The sequence below is a fragment of the Galeopterus variegatus genome, unplaced genomic scaffold, assembly GCF_000696425.1.
Source record: "Galeopterus variegatus unplaced genomic scaffold, G_variegatus-3.0.2 Scaffold470, whole genome shotgun sequence".
Classification (NCBI taxonomy): domain Eukaryota; kingdom Metazoa; phylum Chordata; class Mammalia; order Dermoptera; family Cynocephalidae; genus Galeopterus; species Galeopterus variegatus.
The window spans coordinates 294,204-317,104 of NW_007726581.1; the positions used below are offsets into that span (position 1 = coordinate 294,204).

General features: G+C 34.5%; 1 protein-coding gene across 2 annotated transcripts in view; it reads left to right on the forward strand.

The window, feature by feature from the left end:
- The window catches only part of NSUN3 (NOP2/Sun domain family, member 3), a 45,592-nt gene extending 23,700 nt beyond the window's left edge, over positions 1–21,892 (forward strand). Inside the window, exons 6-8 of one of the 2 annotated variants that reach the window (XM_008569157.1) lie at positions 5,812–5,838; positions 18,331–18,606; positions 21,646–21,892. In XM_008569157.1, coding sequence (XP_008567379.1) covers positions 5,812–5,838; positions 18,331–18,606; positions 21,646–21,664 — 322 coding nt within the window. In that variant the 3' untranslated portion in view covers positions 21,665–21,892. Of the gene's footprint in view, positions 1–5,811; positions 5,839–18,330; positions 20,240–21,645 lie in introns of those variants that run through there. The other variant, XM_008569158.1, reaches the window with a different exon arrangement.
- Positions 21,893–22,901: the final 1,009 nt, after the last annotated feature.

The window sequence follows — 22,901 nt, forward strand, 5'->3', positions numbered from 1 at the left end:
GTTTTTTTAAAAGGTTTTTTTTTTTTTTTTTTTTTTTTTTTTTTTTTTTTTTTAATGAGTGGAGAGAATATATTTGATAGTAAATCAAAGACCCTGTGATGAAGTTAGGCAGGCCTAATGTGGTTTATTGTCACTCTTCACTAATTTGAGGAACACAAAACTGGATTTCTTATGTTCAATTTTAGCAGAGGTTTTAATCCCTGCCCTTCCATATCCATATTAATGACATAATAAACTGCTGAGAAGATGTACTAAACTTGAGATCTCCTAATAGAAACTGATAATAAATATGTTAAAATTTGTCATTTCTAATGTCTTTCAGGAGCGTTTAATGTCACTATTTTGTCCTACCAGTACTAATAAAAAGTATCCCTTTTTAAAAGTAAATGCTAACTGCCAGTGGAGAGAAGATAATTATCAGCATTGTTATTGTTTCTTGGGCTCACAAAAGAATAGCTGCTGGATATAGTATCTCTGCAAATAGCAAGCTCAGTCATGTTTCTTTATCTTGAATTTACAGAACTTCTTCGATAATAAACAGTTTGATATTTAGAAATTTGTCTACTTACTATGAGCACAGTGAGGGGTACCCTCAAGGCTTGTAAAATAATGCCTTTAAAACTGACAATGACACTGGGTAACTATCAACCTAGAAGTATCTGTGTTTTAGATGCTTATAGTACCCTGAAACTTAATTTTAAATCTGCATTTATTTGATAGATGGTACACGAGCTTCAACTTTTCACCTTAATGTTTTCTTTGGTTGTAGTAAATAATAACGGTAGGGATTTTTTATTTGCTTTCTTGCCCAGACTGTTGTTTGCCAGTAGAAATAAAATAGTGAACTGATACAGAGAGAAATGATGAGAAACAGGCAGTGGAAAAATGAAAGAAATGGGAACTGCTAAAAAGGAACAAGAACAGAAAAATTGGAAAGGAATACTAGAAGCCAACAATGTAATGTGAAAAAAGTATGGAATGGAAAGTAAAAGAAAAATCATCAAAATGCTTAGGGGAAGAAAATAAATGAAGTGTAAAAGAATTAGACATTTAGGGTTGGGGGGAAGCAAAAAAAGAACAAGTCAGATTCAAAAGCTTTATGGAGCTTATAAAAGTTGGTTAAAGTTACGGTTTTACTATTTGTTAAATTATATTGTAGGGTTTAAAATATTTCTGTTGCTATATCAAATTAAGCTTATGATTCTTTTAAGAAACTAGATTTATTTTCTTCGTTTTAAATCAGACTTCCTAACCTCCACACTAACCTCCTGTAAGGTTTTCCTTTTGTTACTAGAAAGGCAATCTCAGGGATAACTGACATTTTAAAATGTCTTAATGGCATTTTTGGTACCACATATCTCAATTTTAAATTAATGGCATGGTTTTCCACAGAGACAATTTGACTTACTAAAAGTTACCTAACTGTTCCACTCAATCAGAAATGAGAACACAATTGCTAAGTAGGAGCCCTCATTAAAAGGGTATTTTTCTTTCTGTAGAAGTTTATTATCTAAGACCCATGTTGGCAAGAAGAAAAAGCTTTTTTATTTTTACAAATTACTTGTTAGCAAAAGCTTTATTTTTTCCCCAAAATAAAATTGTTGTTTCCATCTGTTCTATAACATAAAAGTTGGAGGTTGCTTGAGTTGTTCCCTACTCAATTTTTGCATGTTAGTTGCAACTAAACATATTTCTTAGTTTTACATTGAAAAGTTCTTTTCCTGACCTGCCTATTAAGGTAATGTTAATTAATTATTTCATTCATTCATTTAATAAAATATTTTGAGAACATAATTTCCAGCTGTGCTATATGTAAAAAAATATAAAATGATTATAACATAAACTGTATTTTCAAAGAGCTGAAAATGTATTGCTTGGGAAAAACACACTAGACAGAAAGTCCACGAGGAGTCAATGAACATTTCAAAGATTATATGAGCTTTGAAGTGGGTCTTGAAGGGTGAATAAAGATTCACCTAGTCAAAAGGAAACATTATGATTATTGCAGAAAATAATTTGTAACATTAGAACTTGCTAAGCATCTAGAAAGAAGAGACAAAGAATGAATTTTTACTCCTTGACTTGATATTTAATTACACAACTGTCTATCTTGCTTCATAGGAGCAGAGGTCTTGCTGTGTGTCAGAGTGATCAGAGAAGAATCCCCAGAAGTGATATAAGGGATTTATTATTAGAATTAGGTCTTATTCAATTGTGAGAGCTGGTTAAGTAGTCTATATAATACGTCTACATAATTGCACCCTGGTGTTGGGGCTTGAAGAGATCAGGGCCAGCAGTCAGCACTTGAGGTCAGGGAAGGTAAAGACACACTAGAATACACGAAGACAAAGAAGAAACCCATCTTTCTATGACCAGAACCTATGTAGATCTCTCACCACCCCAGAGCATCCAACTTTGATGGTGTGGGTGATTTGCACATGGAGCTGCACAGGAACCTGGTCCAGAATTTGGAGAAGCTCAAGGAAGATCTTGTGATTTCTGAGAAGTAATAGGCACAGCTGCTGCCCTCTGCTTACATGTTGAGCCAGTGGATCTGTAACCTGCATGTCCACTAAGCTGTGTGTAGGTTTCAAGGAGTTGTCACAATTGAGTAAGAATCCATATTAAGATATAGAACATTTTCATCACGCCAGAAAGATTCCTAGTGCTCCTTCACAATTCATTCACTCCCCTCACCAAAGGCAACTATTACTCTGATTTCTTTTATCATGGATTAGTTTGCCTATTCTTGAACCTCATGAAAATGTAATTAAACAACGTCTATTTTTTATCTGGAATTTTTCTCCCAGTGTAGTGTTTTTGAAGTTTATTTATATTGTGTTTATCAGAAGTTTGCTCTTTTTTATTGGTGAGGTGTGAAAGCATTTTTGCTTTGGGGCTGTCATTGTCTGGACAAGAACATTAAGAGATGCTTGAGTAAGGTTTGATGCCATTGTATTATCTCTGTCAAGAGCTGGCTTTTCAAAGATATCTTTTCTTAAAATTTTTTTTTATTTTAACTTTTAATTGTACGTATTTGTGGGATACAGTGTGTTGTTTCAATACATGCATATACTGCACAATGATTCACTTAGGATAGAGAGCATAATTTTGTATTCATTAGTTCACCACTTCTCCTCCCCCATAGCCCCTTGCCCCATCTTCTCTCCCTCCCCTCCTGGTCTCTGATAACCATTATTTTACTCTCTGCTCTTTAAGAACTACTTTTTTTAGATTTCATGTATGAGTGAGATCATGTGGTAGTTGTCTTTCTGTGCCTGGCTTACTTAACATGGTGGTTTCCAGCTCCATCCATGTTGCTGCAAATGATCGGATTTTATTTTTATAAGCAGCTAAATAGTATTCCATTGTGTATATAAACCAGTTTTTTAATCCATTCATCCATTTATGGCCATTTAGGTTGACTCCATCTCTCGGTTATTGTAAATAGTGTTTCAGTAAGCATAAGAGTGCAGGTGTCTCTTCAATGTATTGATTTCATCTCCTTTGGGTATGTACCCTGTAATGGGATAGCTGGGTTGTAAGGTAGTCCAATTTTTAGTTCTCTGAGGAAGCTCCATACTGTTTTCCACAATGGCTTTACTAATTTACATTCCCATCAACAACGTAGGAGAGTTTCCTTTTCTCTGCGTCCTCACCATCATTTGTTATTTTCTGTCTTGATAATAGTCATTCTAACTGGAGTGAGATGATACTTCACTGTGGTTTTAATTTGCATTTCCCTGATGAGTAATGATTTTGAGCATTTTTTCATGTGCCTGTTGGCCCTTCATATGTCTTCTTTTAAGAAATGTCTGTTCAGATCCTCTGCCCTTTCTGTGTGTGTGTGTGTGTGTGTGTGTGCACGTGTGTGTTTTTGGTGGCTGACTGGTACAAGGAACCACACCCTTGACCTTGGCATTACCAGGCTGTGCTCTAACCAACTGAGCTAACTGGCCATCCCCCTCTTTGCCCATTTTTAAATACGGTTATTTGCATTTTTTGCTGTTGAATTGTTTGAGTTCCTTATATGTTTTGGATATTAACCTCTTGTCTGATGTGTAGTTTTTAAACACTTTCTCCTGTTCTGTAGGTTTTCTCTTCACTTTGTTGATAGTGTCCCTTGCTGTGCAGAAGCTTTCCAGTTTGATGTAGTCCCATTTGTGTATTTTTCCTTTAGTTGCCTGTTCCTTTGTAGTCTTATCCAAAAAATTGCTGCCCAATCCTATTTTAGTGTTTCCCCTGTTTTATTCTAGTAGTGTCATAGTTTAGGGTCTTAAATGTATGTCTTTAATCCATTTTGAGTTGATTTTTGTGTATGGTGAGTGGTTGGGGTCTAGTTTCAGTCTCCTGCATATGGATATCCAGTTTTCCCAGCACCATTTATTGAACAGGCTGTTCTTTGTCCACTGTATATTCTCAGCAACTTTGTCAAAAATCAATTGGCTATAAGTGCATATGTTTATTTCTGGGCTCTCTATTCTGTTCCATTTATCTACTTGTCTGTTTTTATGCCAGAACCATACTTTTTGGGGTTACTGTAGCTTTGTAATATATTTTGAAGTCAGGGAGTGTTATGCCTCCCACTTTGTTCTTTTTGTTCAAGATTTCTTTAGCTATACAGGGTCTTTTGTGATTTCATACAGATTTTAAGATCCTTTTTTCTATTTCTGTGAAGAATGTCATTGGTATTCTGATGGGGATTATGTTGAATGTGTGGATTGCTCTGGATAATATGGACATTTTGATGATATTAATTCTTCCAACTCATGAACATGGGATATCTTTCTATTTATTTGTGCCTTCTTCAATTTCTTTCACCAATTTTTTATAGTTTTCATTGTAGATGACTTCCACCTCCTTGGATAAATTTATTCCTAGGTATTTCATTTTTGGGTAGCTATTGTGATTGAAATTACTTTCTTGATTTCTTCTTCAGCTATTTCATTATTGGTGTATAGGAAGGCTATAGATTTTTGTGCGTTGATTTTTTATCCTTCCATTATACTGCATTCATTTATTAGTTCTAGTAATTTTTTAGTGGAATCTTTAGAGTTTTCTATAAATGTGATCATGTCATCTGCAAATAGAGATAGTTTGACTTCTTCCTTTTCAATTTGGATTCCCTTTACTGCTTTCTCTTGCCTTGTTGGGCTGGCTAGAACTTCTAGTACTATGTTGAATAAGAGTGGGGAGAGTGGATATCCTTGTCTTGTTCCAGATCTTAGAGGAAAAACCTTCAATTTTTGTCCATTCAGTATGATATTAGCTGTGGGTTTGTCATAAATGACCTTTATTCTGTTGAGGTGGATTTTTTTCCTATACCTATTTTGTTGAGTGTTTTTATCATTACAGAGTGATGGATTTTATCAAATGCTTTTTCTGCATCTATTGAAATGATCATATGCTTCTTTTCCTTCATTCTTTTGATGTGATGTATCATGTTTATTGATTTGTGTTTGTTGAACCATCGTTGCATCTTTGGGATGAATCTCACTTGACCATTGTAAATGATCTTTTTAATGTGTTTTTGGATTTGATTTGCAGGTATTTTGTTAAGGATTTTCGTATGTATATTCATTAGGGATGTCGGTCTGTAGTTTTCTTTTTTCGTTGTATCTTTTCCCCATGTTTATATGAGGGTAAGTCTAACCTCATAGAATGAATGTGGAAGTATTCCCTCTTCTTCAATTTTTTGGAAGAGTTTGAGAAGAATTTGTATTAGTTCTTCTATAAATGTTTGGTAGACTTTGGCAGTGAAAACTTTCTATTGCTGCTTCAATCTCCTTAATTGTTATTGGTCTGTTTCAGTTTTCGAATTCTTCTGATTCAGCCTTGGTAAGTTGTACGTGTCCAGGTATTTATCCATTTCTTCTAGGTTTTTCAGTTTATTAGCATATAGTTGTTTGTAATAGTCTCGTGATCCTTTGTATTTCTGTGATATCAATTGTAATGTTTCCTTTTTCATTTATGACTTTTTTTATTTGAGTTTTCTCTCTTTTTTCCTTTGTTAGTCTGGCTAAAGGTTTATCAATTTTGTTTATCTTCTCAAAATACCAACTCTGTGTCATTGATCTTTTGTATTATTTTTTATTTCTGATTCATTTATTTGTGCTCTGATCTTTGTTATTTCTTTCCACCTACTGATTTTGAGTTTGGTTTGTTCTTGTTTTTTTCAGCTCTTTGAGGTGTAATGTTAGGTTATTTGATGTTTTTCTTCTTTTTTGATAAGTCACTTATTGTTATGAACTTCTCTCATAAATCTGCTTTGGCTGTATCCCATAGGTTCTGGTATGTTGTGTTTTCATTTTCATTTGTCTCCAGAAATTTTTAAATTTCCTTTTTGATTTCTTCTTTGACCCATTATGTTTTTCTTCTTTTTTGATAAGTCACTTATTGTTATGAACTTCTCTCATAAATCTGCTTTGGCTGTATCCCATAGGTTCTGGTATGTTGTGTTTTCATTTTCATTTGTCTCCAGAAATTTTTAAATTTCCTTTTTGATTTCTTCTTTGACCCATTAGTTTTTTAGGAGCGTGTTGTTTAATTTCCATGTATTTGTACAGTTTCCATTTTCCTTTTTGATGTTGATTTCTAGTTTTATTTCATTGTAGTTGGACAAGACAGTTGGTATAATTTCAGTTTTTTAAAATTTGTTGAGACTTGATTTGTGATCTAACATATGGTCTGTTCTAGAGAATGTTCCATGTGCTGCATAGAAGAATGTGTATTCTGTAGCTGTTGGATGAAATGTTTTATAAGTATTAATTAAGTCCTGTTGTCCTCAAGTAGAGATTAGTTCTGATGTTTCTTGGTTAATTTTCTGATTGATGATCTGTCCTTTGCTGAAAGTGGGGTATTAAAATCCCTAACTATTACTGTTTTGGAATCTTTCTCTACCATTAGGTCAAATAGTAATTGCTTTACATATCTGGGTGCTCTGATGTTGGGTACATATATATTTATAATTGTCATATCTTCTTGTTGAATTGATACCTTTATAAGTATATAATTACCTTCCTTATCTTTTTTTTTTTTTTTACTTTCCTTCCTTGACTTGAAGTCTATTTTATCTGATATAAGTCAGAGATACCTTTTTATCAATGCTTCACTTTGGGGCACAAAGATCTTCTCAACCCTACAAGGCCCAAATTACTGAATACTCAATTGAGTGAGACTATAATCCACAGGCAGAAAGCCTCCTTCAACAGATCTGTTTTCCTTCCATCTCTGCTTCCAAATTCCCCAGATCTTTCCTGAGTTTTCTTTTGTTAACATACACTAACATTTTGAGATTATCTTCTAGTTACTTTAGAGTTATATAAATTTTGTTAATATGTGGTCTATCTTACAAGATATCAGGAACAGTGATTTTATCAAATGTTTTGCTGTGACATAGTAAGGGTTGTATTAGTCAGTGTTTTCCAGAGAAACAAAATGGAAAGGATGTGTATGTGTATGTATGTGTGTATACATATACACAGAGAGAGACAGAGGGAGAGAGATTGAAGGAATTGGCTCATGCAGTTAGGGAGGCTATTAAGTCTAAATTTGATGAGTGGGACAGCAGGCTGGTGACCTAGGGAAGAGCTGATATTGCAGTTCAAAGGCTGTCTGCTGGAGAATTTCTCCCTCTTTGAAGGAGGTCAATCTTTTGTTCTATTCAGTCCTTCAACTGATTGAATAAGGCCTACCCACATTTTGGAAGGCAATATGCTTTATTCAGTCTACCCATTCACTTGTTGACCTCATCCAAAAGTCCTCTCACAGACACACCCAGAATTATGTTTGATCAAATATCTGGGCACCATGGCCTGGCCAAATTGAACATTAAATTAGCCAGCCATCACATTGGCTTTCTAACCTGTAATGTTTGTGACCTTGCTCCCTTTTAAGTCACTTCTACATTTTAGATTCTACTAAGGCAACTCCACATATGATACCAAATTCAGCATTAGTCAAGATAATTTTTTTTTCTAATATAACAGAGAGAGAAAGAGACTCAAAATGATAGCAACTTAAATAAATAAAAGTCTGGGTAGGCTTTCCAGGTTTGTCCCTGAAATCAGTAGATTGCCATACTCCACAATCATCAGGGATCCAGGCCCAATCTTCTACCTCATGGTCCAGGGTGGCTATTCCAGTTCTTGCTGTTTCATCTGCATTGCAACTAGTAGGAAGGAGTAAAAGAGCATAACTTGCATTACTTCCACTCAGATTTCATGGGTCAGCCTTAGTCTGTGACTACCTTTATTGCAAGGCAGTTTGGGAGATTAGCCTTAGCCATGCACAATTAAAAATCTCATTATTATAGAAGTGAGAACAGATATTGAAGAATATTTAGAAGTGTCTGCCACAAGTTGGAAATTCCTTGATCAGATAACATTGCAGGATGCAAAGAGAATAAACAAGAAAATTCTTTAGTAAGAAAACCAATTTAATTGTTAATTTTTTTTTTTTGGTGGGGGGAGCGGTTGGCTGGGATGGGGATCCAAACCCTTGACCTTGGTGTTATAACACTATGCTCTAACCAGCTGAACTAACTAGCCAGCTCCCAAGAAAACCAATTTGAAAGGTTTTACAGTAATAAAGAAGTAGATGAATAGGAGGGAAATAAAAACATGTCAGATTTACAAGATATTTTTAATGGAGAATTAATATAATTTAATAGATTATTTAATACATTGATTGGCTCTGGAGTGGGAAGGAAAAGTAGGTGTCAAGGATATCTGTGCTTTAAGAGCATGAGCTGTATAGCTACATTGCCTGGATTTGAATCCTAGTTTGGACACCTCTTAACTGAGTGACCTTGTACAAGTTACTTAACTCTCTTTCCTTAGTTTTCTCATCTGCAAAGTGAGAAAATAATTCATGTCTCAGAATTTAGTTGATAGATTGAATAAGAGAGCACATGTAAAACACCTAGCTTTAGAAAAAAAGGTAAACCAAGGATAAAGTTTTAGAGAGGATTGAAGAGACAGGGAAAAGAGAAAACTTTGATAAGGAGGTTAAAAGGGGACTTCAGGTAAGTAGGAGATGAAGAGAGTAGTGTCCAGGAAGTCAAATTGGGAGAAAGTTTCACAAAGTTGAGGATCAATGACAGAATCAAATAGTGTGCTAAGATGAAGGCTGAAAATAGGCCTTTTAATATAGGCTGGTTATGTACTTCTTAACAAGCTTCTGTGTTGTAGAAACAAAGTATGATTAAATGAATTACCAAATTATTTGGAGTAATTAAAATTATTACCAATAATTTCCAAATTATGTGGAGTTTTAGTGAAGGATTGACTACTTTTGAGTTTCTAACCATTGGTTCTAATTTGTTAAAATTCTTCAAAACTATTATTTAAATGCCAGTCTCTGATGAAGATGTTCAAATTGTATCTCAGCATGAGGTATTTGCTTTCATTTACCTCCTTATAAATGCTGTGCAGGAGCATGTTAATAAGTGGGGATTGTATGCTCTATCAAAGCACAGGTAGCCATGATTCTCAGGTCATTGCTTCAGACCTATTAATTCTTGGTTTCTTTATGTTAAAAGTGCATAAAGGTGTATATAGCTATTCTTTACCTTCAGTGACAGTTGGAATGATAAAATGTATGCATGTGGCATCCTATGTCTTACTGCCCTGATTCCATACTTATTTTAGCAGCTGTAATATTTGCTTCAGGTTATATAGCAGTGATAAAGCTTGCAGTCCTTTTCCTAATCTATTAGATTAGGGTGGCAGTCTTTGTGCTGAATTAATTAGCTGTGTAACTTCAGGCAAGTCAGAGTCTTTGCAACCCTCGATTTGATAAATTGGGTCAGACTATTTACCTTGTACACCTCACCTCTTAAGGTTCTGTGTGAATTGCTCTTTAAAAAGCACCAAGTAAACATAAGGTAATATCATTAATTAGGCTGATCACGTGTCCTTCATTTAGTTAACAGAAATCAGTGTCTTACTTGATTCCTGGACCAAATCCACATTCTTTTTTATTCAGGAATATTCTATTCTATTCTAAAGAAAGTAAGAATTTCCTGTGCTTTGTGTATAGTGTCCTTTAGAAGCATTTCACCTTTTCAGTTTTGAACTTAGTTTAACTGTCCTTTAGGCAATAAGGTAAAAAAAAAAAAAAAAAAAAAAAAAAAAAACTTGCCAGTTTTCATACATTTTTCACATTATTAATTATATACCCATTTTTCTTTTCTTTATAAGTTGCAAGTAGCCTTATTAAGTAGCTTTATATAGGATCTCTGAAATATTAATTGAATATTAAATGGTTGCAAGAGACCAACTGCAGAATTGATGCTCCTATGCTTATTTTAAATTTTTAAAATTACTGCAGTATTACTTGGTTTTAAAAAATGTATAATGCTGGAGTTTCTAAGATGAAGGGGAAAAGGTTGCTAATATTGTGGCATTAAAGGAAGATTTAAGTCTATCTCACTTCCCTTTGCCCATATTTATATCCAATGGGATGGTTGCTGTTGCCTTGATACTCTAATGGCAATGGAAGGGGCATGAATAAAGATAAGGAATAAATATATTAATCATAACATTGTTTAGCTGTAATCTTAAATTTTCAAGAGTGTAGTCATCTATGATTTCTTTACTTCTGCACCAGAAATTGTAGGCAAGACAGTGACTGTAATTTCAAACATGTTGCAAAGATCACATAAAAAGAAGTTGTTTATTTACCGATGATAAGTCATAAGGACTTAATGAAAGGGGGAAAAAAGCCACTTTCTGTTTTGGTCAAAAGATGGCACTGTTGCTGTGCTGACTCTTTTTTTTCCTGCAATTTGGGCTCAGTCCTTTCTAAAACACTTAAATTTAGTGATCTAATTAACACTGACCCTTCCAACCAAATGCCAAGTTTTCTAATCAAACACCAGAAGAATAGATCATAAAAAAAGAATTCATATTTTTAAAATGTGTTAGGTTGTTTTAATAGCTATTTATAATATTCTCTGTTTGAGACTTAGAGATTTGCCATAGGAAAAATAGTACACCCTGCATCACGTTTCAAATTTTTGTTAGGTTTTAAAAAACCCTCCCTTTGGAACTTTGATAGCTTTTGGGGTTCCAAGACATTTTAGGTTTTTGTTTTGTTTTGTCTTAGTTTTTCAAGGTCATTGAATTTATGCTGTCATTAAGGTAATTTTTTTTCTTCAAGGTATTAGTCAGGTAATTGGATAATCATTTTTTATTATTTTTATTTTCTTTATTCACATATAGCTTACTTGTTAACTTGGAAGTCTGTGTGGACTAGTCTGGAAATGTAATGTGATTTCTCTTCTTATGCTGGGAAAGCAACACATCCTCGTCTTGTTTCTAAGCCAGTATCTTAAATGGCTCTTGAGGCTTCATTTTCTGTTTTTCTCTAAGCAGAAAAACAGGTGGAGTTCAAGGATGGAGAACTTAATGAAAATCAAAGAATTAAATTTCATCAAAGACAAAATGAACATCTCGAAAAATGGCTTTATTATTGATTATACACAGTGTTTTTTTTAAAAGTACAAACACACAAATCAAAACACTTTTTGAGGAGGGCAGAGGGAAGGAATCCTTGGTGTACTGAGAGAATACAAAACAATTCAGCTTTCCTTCTTACCTTCCTAGAATGAGAAAACACTGGTGGAATACTACATATAGACTGCTTATTAGTAGATTTGCCTATCTGATGCTTTTTAAAGTTAATATTTAAATAGTTTACTTGTAAAAAATAATTAAATTAAGCTTTTATTGATAATTATGTGGCTAGTATAGAATATACAGCTTTGCAGTGTAATTCACTTAAATCTAAAATATAAGCCAAAATCTTATTGAAAACCTTAGTGGCCAGATGTTTTTCAGAATTCAGAATTTTGGGGGGGGGGGGATTTAAAAAAGTAATTCACTAAATATTGGGTATATGATATAACCTCCTTTCCTCAGTAGGGTCTGGAACAACATTCTGTAATCAAACATATTAATACTTTTTCAGCAAAACATATCAATACTTATACCACATAGGATAAATCTTGACCATAAATAGTCTTATATCAGTTTAGGTCAGATTTTGAAGACAGATGAGTTTGCCACATACTTAATTAAAAAAAACAAAACAAAAGTGTAAGTTTCATAGCTTTTGGATTTCAAAACAGAGTATAGGAGATAATAGATGCCTGAAGTACCATTCACATATACTCTTTGAACTGCCAAAAATCTATTAAATTTTTCTATTTGTAAATGAGGAAAATTTTAAATTATATTCTATTTAATGGTTTCTTTTTAAAGAATATGTTTTTTTTTCTGTTGCTCCATTAACTAGGTGGTTCAAGCATAAAATGCTTTTCAGCCTATTCCATAATACACTGAAAGACAACCAAAGACTTGAGGATTGTTGTATAGCCAATATTTGCTGTAAAGCAACAGGGTATCTGTAATACATCCCATGTCAAGAAAGCCATCATTCTTTCTCTGTTAAGAGCACTTAGGGTAAAAGCATTTCCCACTGTATTTTATGCTATACTGTTAATCAAGATCAGCTTTGTTTCCTACAACAATGCTATGAGATAGAATCTTATTTCATATTTCAAGAAGGGTTTAAGCCCGATTAGCACTTATACGAGAGGCTTCTAAGGGGAATATATATGTTCCAGGGTAATGATAGAGTTGTTGTATTATGTGGCAATTCTATTTCCTTTAGAAATACTTCACCCAGCTTAGCAATTATAGTTGGAACTTGTGTACTGAGTAATATATAAAACCCAAAATAATGTTTACCAGTTCACATTTCAGTTTAGAGTTCTAGGTTAGCTTCCCTCTAATCAAATAATGTTTTTGCTTCTACTGCAGTTAGTCATAACATCTTCTTCTGACTTCTACTTGTAAGTATAGTTAGACAGCTCTGTTTTGTCGTTATAGTTCAGTGGTTAATAATACCAGTCTTAATGCAACTTGGTTTGTAGTAATTTCATACAATATAGTTAGTGATATAGCACAGGTAAATAATATCACTTACTCAGGATCTTGTTAAGCCATGAAATTTAGAGTCATTGAGAAGTCAAGGTGCCACTGCTCATTTGGAGGTTAGCAGAGGGTGGTACTATTATGCCAAAATGGATGTTGCTTAGTTAGCTGTTTAGTTTTCTTTCTTCTTCTTAAAAAAAAAGAAAAAAAGAATAACAATGAATGGCACAGAAATTTAGAGCCCCGATCCACCATGTCTTTTTTTTTTTCTTCTCTAATCCTGATTTGTGTTTCTATACAGTCAATACCACACCTTTGCCAGAGTTTATTAGTATTATTCAAGTCTCTCTAATTCCTAAAAGTTTTTCCCCCTCCAGAATTTTAAGTTTCTTAGTGGTCTTGTTAGGACCTACTAAGCAGTATCTTTCTTCTGTTCTGATTGAAACATTTCTCTCCTGAAACAAGCCTTCTCACATCCTACTGTCTAATTGTCCTAAAAATGCATATATAGTCCTGTTTATGATTTGGATGAAACCTTGATGATAATTACTTGTTTCTTATGGATTAATTTAAAATATGTGTGAATTGTTGTGGAAGGAGATGATTTATACTAGATACTACTTTAGTGGACAGGGTACTGTATATTTTCAAAGTACATTAATTTTTATTTAGCGTATTGTAAAATACATCTTTTAAGTTTTTGCTGGAAGACCAAGACTAGAAGTATTCGTTTTAAATCACTGAACTAATCTGAGTATAGAGTTGTTGAATATTCTCGCCTTAATTAAAATTGAGTACCCATTGCCATTTATGTATTGAAAATGAAGGAACTATTATATGTATTGAAAAATTCTAATTATAGTGATAGTTTTATATTTTCTACAGAACTAGGGGTGGACCTAATATGGACTGGTTCAATTCACGAGAAAAATGTCATCTATGGCATAAGATAATTCTGAGTGTAGAAAAACCTTAGCTGTCAACCCTGGAAGTGAGTTTTTGCAGATTGCCTGCTTTCCTTGATCTGTGAGTGCAAATTTATGGTACTTTTGAAATCCTTAATTGTTAGAAGCAAAAGGATAAAAATGGTATTTAAACAACAACCAAGTAGCAAAACAGCAACAACCATTCAACAGGAATCCCTAACACTTTGCCCTAGGTTTTTTTTTTTTCTTTCCTTTTTGTCTTTTTTCATGACTGGTAACGGAATTGCAACCCTGGGTGTCGCGCCCGCACCGCGCTCAACCAGTGAGCGGACCGGTCTCTATATGGGATCCGAACCCTCGGCGGGAGTGCAGCCACACTCCCAAGCGCCGCACTCTACCGAGTGCGCCACCGGGCCGGCCCTGCCCTAGGGTTTTTAGATTAACCCAATTTGTAAAAAAGCTTTCGTATTGCCACACAGAATTTCCTCTGTTAGAAATTAATACAGGCAGTTAAGTTATACCAACCTAATTTTAGAAAGATAAATTATAAATGTTGGAATGAAAACAAAGCAGAAGAATCAGCCAACATTGGCAACGTTATGGAGATTCATTTAAATTTGCATCAAGCCAGGAACATATTATTTGTAAATGATGAGGCGTCTATGTACTTTTGTACAACTTTAATGAGAAAAAATTCATACTTACTTGATTAAGCATTGGCTTTGCTTAGGACCCCAAAATTCCTTTTGGTGGGAGTTTAAAAATATCTGCACTCAAATACTACATATATTCCTTGCCCAGTGATTTTTTTTTTTTTTAGAAAATCTTATTATACCTATAGTCAGTAGAAAATGATCCAAAATGAGTGTAGTTATAACTTACATAATTTTAGCAAAATCAGCATATGCCTTAGTGTGTTGCTGTCAAAAAACAAAAAACGTTACCAGGTGTGTGCAAGTGTTTCCTGTTGCTACTGCAACAAATTACCACCAACCTAGTGGGTTAATATAACACAAATTTAAACTTATGACCTTTACACTTCTGGAGGTCATAAGTGCAAAACGGATCTTGTGGGGCTAAAATCAAGGTGCTGGCAGAGCTGCATTCCTCTTGGAGATTCTGGGGGAGAACCTCCTTAACTTTTCCAGCTTCCAGAAGCAGCCCATATACCTTGGTTCTTTGCCTTTGGGTCCTCTCCTTTTTTTAGTTAGTCTAGCTAATGGTTTGTCAAGTTTATCTTCTCAAAAAAACTTTTTGTTTTATTGATCCTTTGTATATTTCTTTTTTGGTCTCTATTTCATTTTGTTCTGCTCTAATCTTTCTTTCTTTCTTTCTGTCTACTAATTTGGGGATAACAGAATCAATCCAGCAAGAGGATATAACAGTCATCAATATATGTGCACCCAATATCAGAGCACCCAGATATATAAAGCAAATATTATTAGACCTAAAGAAAGAGATAGTCCCCAATACAATAATAGTTGGGGACCTCAACACTCCTCTCTCAACATTGAACAGATTATTTAGGCGGCAAACCAACAAAGAAATACAGGATTTAAACTATACTCTAGATCAATTGGACTTGACAGACATCTACAGAACATTTCATCCAACAACTACAGAAGACACATTCTTCTCATCAGCACATGGAACATTCTCCAGGATAGACCTCCCTTCTTGCGGAGACCTCCTTCTTCTTCCAGTTTGGAGTAATTGCCCTTTATGCCTCTTGCACAACTCTCATTCTGAGACTTCACTCCCTTCATTACTCTTCTCTGTTGCATTCACTCTTTTCTGGATCACATTTCTCTTCATTCTTTATTTACCTCCTCATTTTGCTAGAGGTAAGATTTCTGAGTCATCAGATACCTTCAAGTTTTGGTATACCTCATATATATATATATATATATATATATTTGATGGGTTGTCTGCAAATAGAATTCACTGTAAGTTGCTTCTTCAAATGATGTGGAATGCACTACTCCACCAATGCATCTGATTCCTGGATCCTTAATAGATGACCCATTTTCTCTCTGAGACATTTAGCCTCTTCTCTTTATTCTTGAAGTTCTAAATTTAACAATGATATATGTAAGTATGGTTGTTTTTCATTCATTATATGGTTGAGGTTTTTGCAGTATTCCACAAGACCTCTATACCCGCCCTTCTTAACACTCTGGATCTTATCTTATATTACCACCCCTAGCTCACCTTGCTTCTGCCACACTGGCTGCCTCTTTCCCCAAGCATGCTTCAGGGTCTTTTCACTGGCCATTCCACTGCTGTGGAATTCTCTTCTCTCAGATATCTGTTTGGCCCACTCCCTTACCTCCTCAGGTCTTTGTTCAAATGTCACTTTCTGAAATGGCACCCTATTCTAACTATCCTATTTAAAATTACAATTTTCCTACCATCCAAGCATACCTAATCCTTCTATTCTTGCTTTAATTTTCTCCATTGAACCTATCACTAAATTGCATACTAAATAAAAATATATGCATACACATCCATACGTGTGTATATGTATATATGTGTGTACATATATATATATATGTATGTGCTTCTATATGTGTGTATATATTTTATATTAGTTTTCTAGGGTTGCAATAATAAAGTACCACAGAGTGTCTTAAACAGCAACAGTTGATTTTCTCATAGCTCCAGAGGCTAACAGTTTGAGATAAAGTTGTTGGCAGGATTAGTTTCTTCTGAGGCCTCTCTCCGTGGCTTGTAGATAGCTGTCTTTTCCCTGTGTCTTCACATGGTCTTCCCTCTGTAATTCTGTGTTTAAATTTCCTCTTCTTGTAAGGACACCAGTCATATTATTTTGAAGCTCACCAAATGACTTAATTTTGACTTAATTATTTCTTTACAGACCCTGTCTCTAAATACAGTCACATTTTAAGGTACAGGGGGTTAGGATTTCAACATATGAATTTTGGGGGACATAATTCAGCGCATAACATTTATTTTTCATGTTTTATCTCCCTCAGCTAGCATGTGAACTTCATGAAGGTAAAGGTTTGTTGTTATTGTTCTGTTTCATTCATTGATATATGCCCAACACCTAAAACAATGCCCAGCACATAACAGATGCTCAGTAAATAATGAATGTACTGGCCTCTTGATAAGTTCTTTCAACCGGAAGGTTAATATTCTATCTTATTTCTGGAAAATCTCTTATTATTATATTAATTTAACTCTCCCCTCCCCCAATTCTCTATGTTACCTTTCTAGTACTCCCGTTAATTGAATTTTGGACCTACTCGATTGATCCTTCCTGTTTTATTTTCAGTCAATCTGTTGTTGTTCTCCTTTTTGTGAGGGGTGGAGGAGATTTCTTCAACTGTAATTTCCAAACACTTCTACATAATATTCTTTATTTTGGTAAATACATATTTAATTTCTAAGAGTTCTTTTCTTGGTCCTTTTTCATGACATTCTATTATTGTTTTATGGGTTCTATATATCCTCGCTGATCACTGATCTTTGTGTATTTATTGGTCTTACTTTCTTTTGTTCCCTGAGTTTTCTGTTTCTTTCTAGGTCATTTTGTTGTTGTTGTTTATTTTGTCCTTTCTCTTACACATTGCTTAAATATTTCTCATCTTTAATTGCCTGGCAATACTTGGTTATACATTTTTAATAATGAGACAAAGTACTAGAGGTTTACTTTAGTGGTGAGATCTTCCAGCTGTTACTCTGAAGGCTCCCTTCAAGATAGAATAGGTCTTTGGTTGGGGGCAACACCCACAGAGGCTGGCTTAGGTCTCCTCAAATAGTTTATTCAATTTTCTTAGAAAAAACCTTCCAGGGCCAGCCCGGTGGCGCACTGCTATAGTGCGCCGCTTGGGAGCACGGCGGCGCTCCCGCCAAGGGTTTGGATCCCTCATACAGACCGGTTCCCGCTCACTGGCTGAGCGAGGTGCGGGCGCAACACCGAGGGTTGTGATCCCGTTGCCGGTCCCGGTCCGGTACGGGCGTGACACTGAGGGTTGCGATCCGTTGCCAGACACGAAAAAAGACAAAAAGGAAAAAAAAAAAAGAAAGAAAAAACCTTCCAACTTTTTACCTGGTTGTCCAACTTGCAGTATGTGGGAGTATGGAATCAGTGATGTTTTATATATGCTTTCAAATAATATCTTTGTTTTTACTTTTACTCCCATCAATTCAAAGACAAACCCATTATTCCATGCTCTAGCCCCATCCTTCTGTCCTTAAAAGAACAAAACAACTAGTCAGTCAAACAGAATCTCTCTGTCTTTTCCATGTTGCTTAACCTGATTACCATTTTCACAGTCATCCATGGATAAGTTAGAAAGAAATAGGCTTAAGGCTAAAAAACATCCAAAGTTATTGCATTCAGACTCAGAAGAAGGCTGTTCCAAGTATGTAATCTTCTTTGCTCTCCTACTTTTCTTTTAATGTACCTAATTAATCTGTATTTTTCTGATTATACACAGGTCTGCAGTTAAGGCCTTACGTCCTGGAGGGCTACTTGTATACTCCACATGCACACTTTCCAAGGCAGAAAATCAAGATGTGATCAGTGAAATTTTAAACTCCCACAATAACATCATGCCTATGGACATTAAGGGAATAGCAAGTACTTGCTCCAAAGACTTCACATTTGCTCCTACTGGCCAGGAATGTGGACTTTTGGTGATTCCAGATAAAGGCAAAACCTGGGGCCCAATGTATGTAGCCAAACTGAAAAAATCATGGAGCACAAGAAAATGGTGACATGTGTTTTGTAAACCATGTTGATGTATTATTATATTTATTTTTCTGTGCTTTCTATATGTTAATATTTAAATAATTATGCATCACATTCCCTGAGTTCTTTGGAATCCTGTTTAGTTAATACTATAGCATCTCAGAATCTAGGCTTGAGAATTTTTCATGTGTATTTTTTTCCTAGAAATCTAAGTGTAGCAATATTTAGGTGGTTCGGATGGTGTTTGTTCTGTATAATAAATCTGTCTTTTACTTGGCATTTTATAGTTAAACTAATCAGAATATATGGTATTATGCATAAAATATTTAGAGCTACATTCTATACATAATGTTGGTGCTTTGAATCTTTAAAAATATACATTTGCCTGCGCTCTTCCCTTTTCCTCCTTATCAAATGTACAGATTCTTTCAGGTCCCCCCCCCCCCTCCTTTTTTATAAGAACTGATTGGTATTCTGAGACTAACTCCTTAAGCAGCACTATTTCTAGTTCTCGCAAAATAGGTTTCTTAATTTGTGAAGTTGCTTTCCATTAAAGCCTATCTTCTGTTTACTTCAAAGGTCAGTGACTCTGTTGACACCAGTTTTATTTTTTTTTCCCTCCAATTTTTTGGTATTCACAAATACAAATTGAAAGGGTAAATTATTTTGAAAGGCCTTTAAACCAGCAGATTCACATGCACATGTTTGACTTTCAACATTCAGCTTGTAGAATAATGGAGTCTATCCAGCAGGCTATAAAGCAAGTACTTGAAACAAAATCAGAATGATTAATAACTGCAATAAGTGAACTATATTTGGAGGGTTTTGTTACATAATTGCAGTCATAATGAGAACTTTGGAATCTGATTATCTTACAGTTGCAATCTGGAGGGGCTTTTTATTTCACTCTGTTATAAAATTTTATATGAGAGTATGACATCACATATTAATGCACAAGGGGGAGATGCCTAATGAAGAGTGGATTGTGCTAGTACCAAAACGTACTACCATTTACTAAGTTGCTCTTCCTATTTACATATATCCTGGGAATATTGTGTACATTTCTTTATATGTACTTAGGGTTTTTAGCTTTAGTTTTGAATCATGCATTTTCTCCAGAATTACTTCACTTAGAGTACAAACAAATTTGTTTTAACAGGAAAAACTGTGCAGCATACTTCAAAAGATTATATCTATTTGTAAATTAGATACTTTAAAAAACTTTTTCTGATTTTAGAAATATAAAATTCTGCTGAAGCTGAATACTTTTGGATTTTTCTTTACATTCTGTGCATTTTGAATAAAGGCTATTTTTGCTCACTCTTTTTTGTTTTGAGATCCTGTATAACTGGGTTCATATAGTTGGGAAGTACTAGCCTATGAAGAATGTTTTATTGTACCCTCATTCCATTAGCCATTTTTTAAAAAAAAAATCTAACCAATAAGTTTAAAGTAAAGCTAGATCTCTCAGACTCAATCAAGTATATTAAGTTAATACAGAAGATTAATGATGGAAAAGTTGCGTTTTTTTTTTCTTTTCAGTTTATGCTTATCAGTTTGATTTTTCTATTTGAAATCCTTTCTTCAGATACTAGAGGTTTCAAAAGTGGATTTCTTCTGTGTACTTTAATCACAGAGTAAATTTTCACAGTGCACTTTGTTGTCTCATTATTTTTCCAGTATAATGCCATGTTCCTTAATCTGAATACTTGCTGTGCCATTGGATTAGACCTTCCCATGACTACTGAAAAATACACACATACACACATACAGACACATATGTATCACTTTATTATTAGCAAAAATTATAAAGAAATAGCTAACATTAATTGAGCATTAAATATTGGATTACATACTTTATATGTGTTGTCTTTTTTAATCTCTAAAACAACTCCAGGAGTGAGTATTATGATCCCCTTTTCTGAATGAGAAAACTGAAGCTCTGTTGTTTGTAGCTTGTCCAGGCTATACTAGTAAGTAAAGGGTGGAGCCAAGATTAAAACTGGCTCCAAAGCCCAAGGCTCTCCCTATACTATATTGTCTCACAGAGTGTAGGTTATAGGAACCCTCAAGATTATCAACTAGCTTATCTCTATTCGTCATTGTTCAGTTTTCCACTTTTATGCCATTCCTTATTCCCAGGGCATCAAAGGATTAAACAATGCGTGGGGGAAAAAAAAAACCTTTGAAATACTTCAGGGCATGTTCTAAAGAAGTGCATCTTGTGATTATAATACCCAGAAATTTCCCATGAAAATATTGTGTGCCTTCTTCCTTTTTTTTTTGCAAATGCTGAACTCAATAATGAAAATTTGGAGCAGCCTTGCAATGTCAATTGAAAAGAAAGGAGTAATTTATATTACTTTTTGAGGCATTGTGTTACTTTCAAAATAGCTTTATAAAAATTTAGGTTGCTTACCAGCACATTAACTTCTCTCTGCCATCAGTACACTGAACAGCCACTAGTTTCAGAAATAGACTATGAATAAATGTAATGCATTTAAATGGTCTGTGCTGGATTTTTAAAGCATCAGATATTATCTGTGGTTTGGAATCAAGATGGCCTACAGTTCTTTATCCTATCACATATATCCATTTACTCTTATACTCAAGATTGCATATTACTCCCTTAGCAGTATTGTGAAAAATATCCTTTCATATGGTGTAGGTAGGTATAAAATAATAGCTTTATGAATACTAGCTACATGACTAAATAATCACAAATCTAATAGACCCTTATCGAAGAGGCCTTTGTGCCTGAGAGATAAGCTTCAGGTAATCTGCACAGACTACTGCAACTCATCTGGAATACAAAGAAAATTGGAACCAATAGCAGTAATTTTATTAGATGCCAAGAAGTCCTTTGATGAAATTGAATAGGACTACTTGTATTACGTGTTAGGTAAATTTGGCTTTGGGGACAAATAGAGCAGATAGCACAATTTATTTTCAACCCATTTATATGGTTCAAATCAATGGTTTACAATCTCCCTTTCCTGCCTTATTGCTGCAGTGGGGAGGGAAGTAAGAATGATTCCTATTACTGATGTTATTCTTTCAGGGTGACACTGGAGCTATAATATCACACAGATCCCATGGGCATCTGAAAAATATTCAGATGTAGGTTCACAAGTTAACTAATGTATGCTGATAATCTACTACTATGGCTGGAAGCTCCCTAGCAGCATCTATTCTGAAAACATTAAAAGTAATGTCAGAATTTGGAATGGCTTCAGACAGCAAGGTCAGTGGGAGAGAATCAGAGATACTATTTTGACAGAATCGTTTCTACTGATATTACTTAATGTGTGACATTTAAAATTTTAAAAAAATTGACTTGTTATTCTCAGCAAATAAACAATAAACACTTAAAAACTGACCTGTAATTCAGTGCTAAGTTTTTTAAAAAAATAGTTTTTACTAAATACAAGGAGGAAGAAAACCTGGTAGAGCATATATCTCTTTAAAATTTAATTTGCTAACTCAGATATTAACTTCATACCTTTCTGTAACTTCACAAATGAAGAAAGTAATTTTCTTAGTTATGTGAGACCATATAGTCACGTTGAAACTTAGTGAAAGCATATGCCACCTTAAGAAGAGGTCTGTTTGCCTTCCTGGAAGCTATTTAATGGTATACATCATGACTCAATTAAGCTTGCTATGGCTTGTCAAAAGGAATTTTCCACAGCATATTGCTATGGAGGAGCCTATTACACACAAATAACTATACAACCTACAGGATTGACAGAGACTAAAAATGTATAGCCTGAAAAATAAGAAATGGGACCACAGCACACAGCTTCGTCCTAGTTCTTAAAAACAAGTGGGAATAAAGTTGCAGGTATTAACAAAAATGGACAAAGTTCAGAGGGTTAGCAATCGCAAAAGGGAAAAAGAGGAACTGGGCTTATATTAGCTTATTATTATTAAGTTATATAGAGAAAGATTCTTCACTTATTCATCCAAACAAGGTGTTAAAAATCTTTCCAAAATGGTAAACCTTTCCCTGCTCTGGTATCACAGTAATCACTGGGATGAGGGGCAGAGGAATGTGAGGATGGAAGACTTGTTCTGACATGTGAATTGAGGTTAGAAGGTAAGGATTAACTGTGGGCTCGTAGCTCAGATCTCATAGCTGCCAACTCTCAGGAAAAGAGAAGGGGGAATATCGTGGTGTCAACTAACTCTGATGCCACTGGAAATTATTGTGTGATATCTTTAGCCATGAATAGACAACATAATTAGCTATACCACATTTTCACAGTAGACATCCCTTTTGATCATAAAAACTTCACTGTAAGTCCTAGATTATAA